The sequence below is a fragment of the Perkinsus marinus genome (assembly GCF_000006405.1).
Source record: "Perkinsus marinus ATCC 50983 genomic scaffold scf_1104296977342, whole genome shotgun sequence".
NCBI lineage: Eukaryota > Perkinsozoa > Perkinsida > Perkinsidae > Perkinsus > Perkinsus marinus.
This window is the reverse complement of record NW_003200197.1, coordinates 1,679-2,725: the sequence shown is the minus strand read 5'-3', so window position 1 is coordinate 2,725 and position 1,047 is coordinate 1,679. Positions and strand designations below refer to the sequence as shown.

The following is a 1,047-nucleotide window of genomic DNA, read 5'->3' as shown; positions in this document are numbered from 1 at the left end:
ACTCTCAATCACCGCAACCTAATACCACAAGCCATCACCATCGAGCCTAGCAGAGGCAGTAGTAGTAGTAGTAGTAGTAGTAGTAGTAGTAGTAGTAGTAGTAGTAGTAGTAGTAGTAGTAGCAGTAGTAGTAGTAGTAGTAGTAGTAGTAGTAGTAGTAGTAGTAGTAGTAGTAGTAGTAGTAGTAGTAGTAGTAGTAGTAGTAGTAGTAGTAGTAGCAGTAGTAGTATTACCTCAGTAGCAGTGGTGTCCATCCCACAGAAAGCAGCCCAATCATTGGCGACCATACCAGCACCGACCGAGTCAGACCCTCGGTTAACCGTACCAGCAGTCAAAGGCACCTATGAGGCCTCTACCCATCGACTCCTACTGCCAAAGACATAACTCACCTGTAGAAGCTGACTGAGTTCATCCATCTCCTCTACAGTCGTCTTAGGGTGTACCAGCCCTCCCTGGTTAGTGAGAGTGAGGTATGTGCCGACCAGCACGTTACCAGCTACAGCACCACGGAATACTTCAACCTACAATAGCATATCAAAACTCCCACAGAGGACATCAACACTACCTTTAACACGTCTTGGATGATCTCCTCAGTTTCCCTATCAAGATCAGGGTGGACCAAGGCGACGTAGTCGTTACAAACAATACAGTTGCCGAGGGCAGACAGCCGCTCCTCCACTCGTTGAATCTGTCAACCATCCCACTGACGCTCCCCCACAGCTCTCCTACTTACCTTAACATTCTCAGGCAATGCGTTCCTCAAATGCTGCAGCTCATTATCAGTAGTAATGCTAGGCACCAGCAGACCATGTCGGTTACCAACACATACTCGCCCAGGTATCCTGGTCCCTCCGATGGTGGCGTGAACGACCGGTATATGGGGCTTCAACTCGCTCTCAAAGGCCGAGTAGAAGTTCTCACTGCCCCCTAGGGCCACGATACAGTAGGAGTTCGTGAGCATGGCAAAGACGCCCACTTCGTTTGAGTTCTCAAAGGCACACCTCACAGCCATTCTTCAATGATAAACAGTGATGACTCAACTAACAA

At 48.5% G+C, this 1,047-nt stretch overlaps 1 protein-coding gene across 1 annotated transcript; it reads right to left on the bottom strand.

Annotated features, from left to right (window-relative positions):
* Positions 1-233: 233 nt before the first annotated feature.
* Pmar_PMAR026666 (eukaryotic translation initiation factor, putative) lies at positions 234-1,012 on the bottom strand (the record flags this gene model as incomplete). Its single annotated transcript, XM_002764428.1, has 4 exons — positions 234-341; positions 390-521; positions 566-688; positions 734-1,012. Coding segments are annotated over 4 exons (642 nt in total), but the record flags the coding sequence as incomplete, so codon positions are not given.
* Positions 1,013-1,047: the final 35 nt, after the last annotated feature.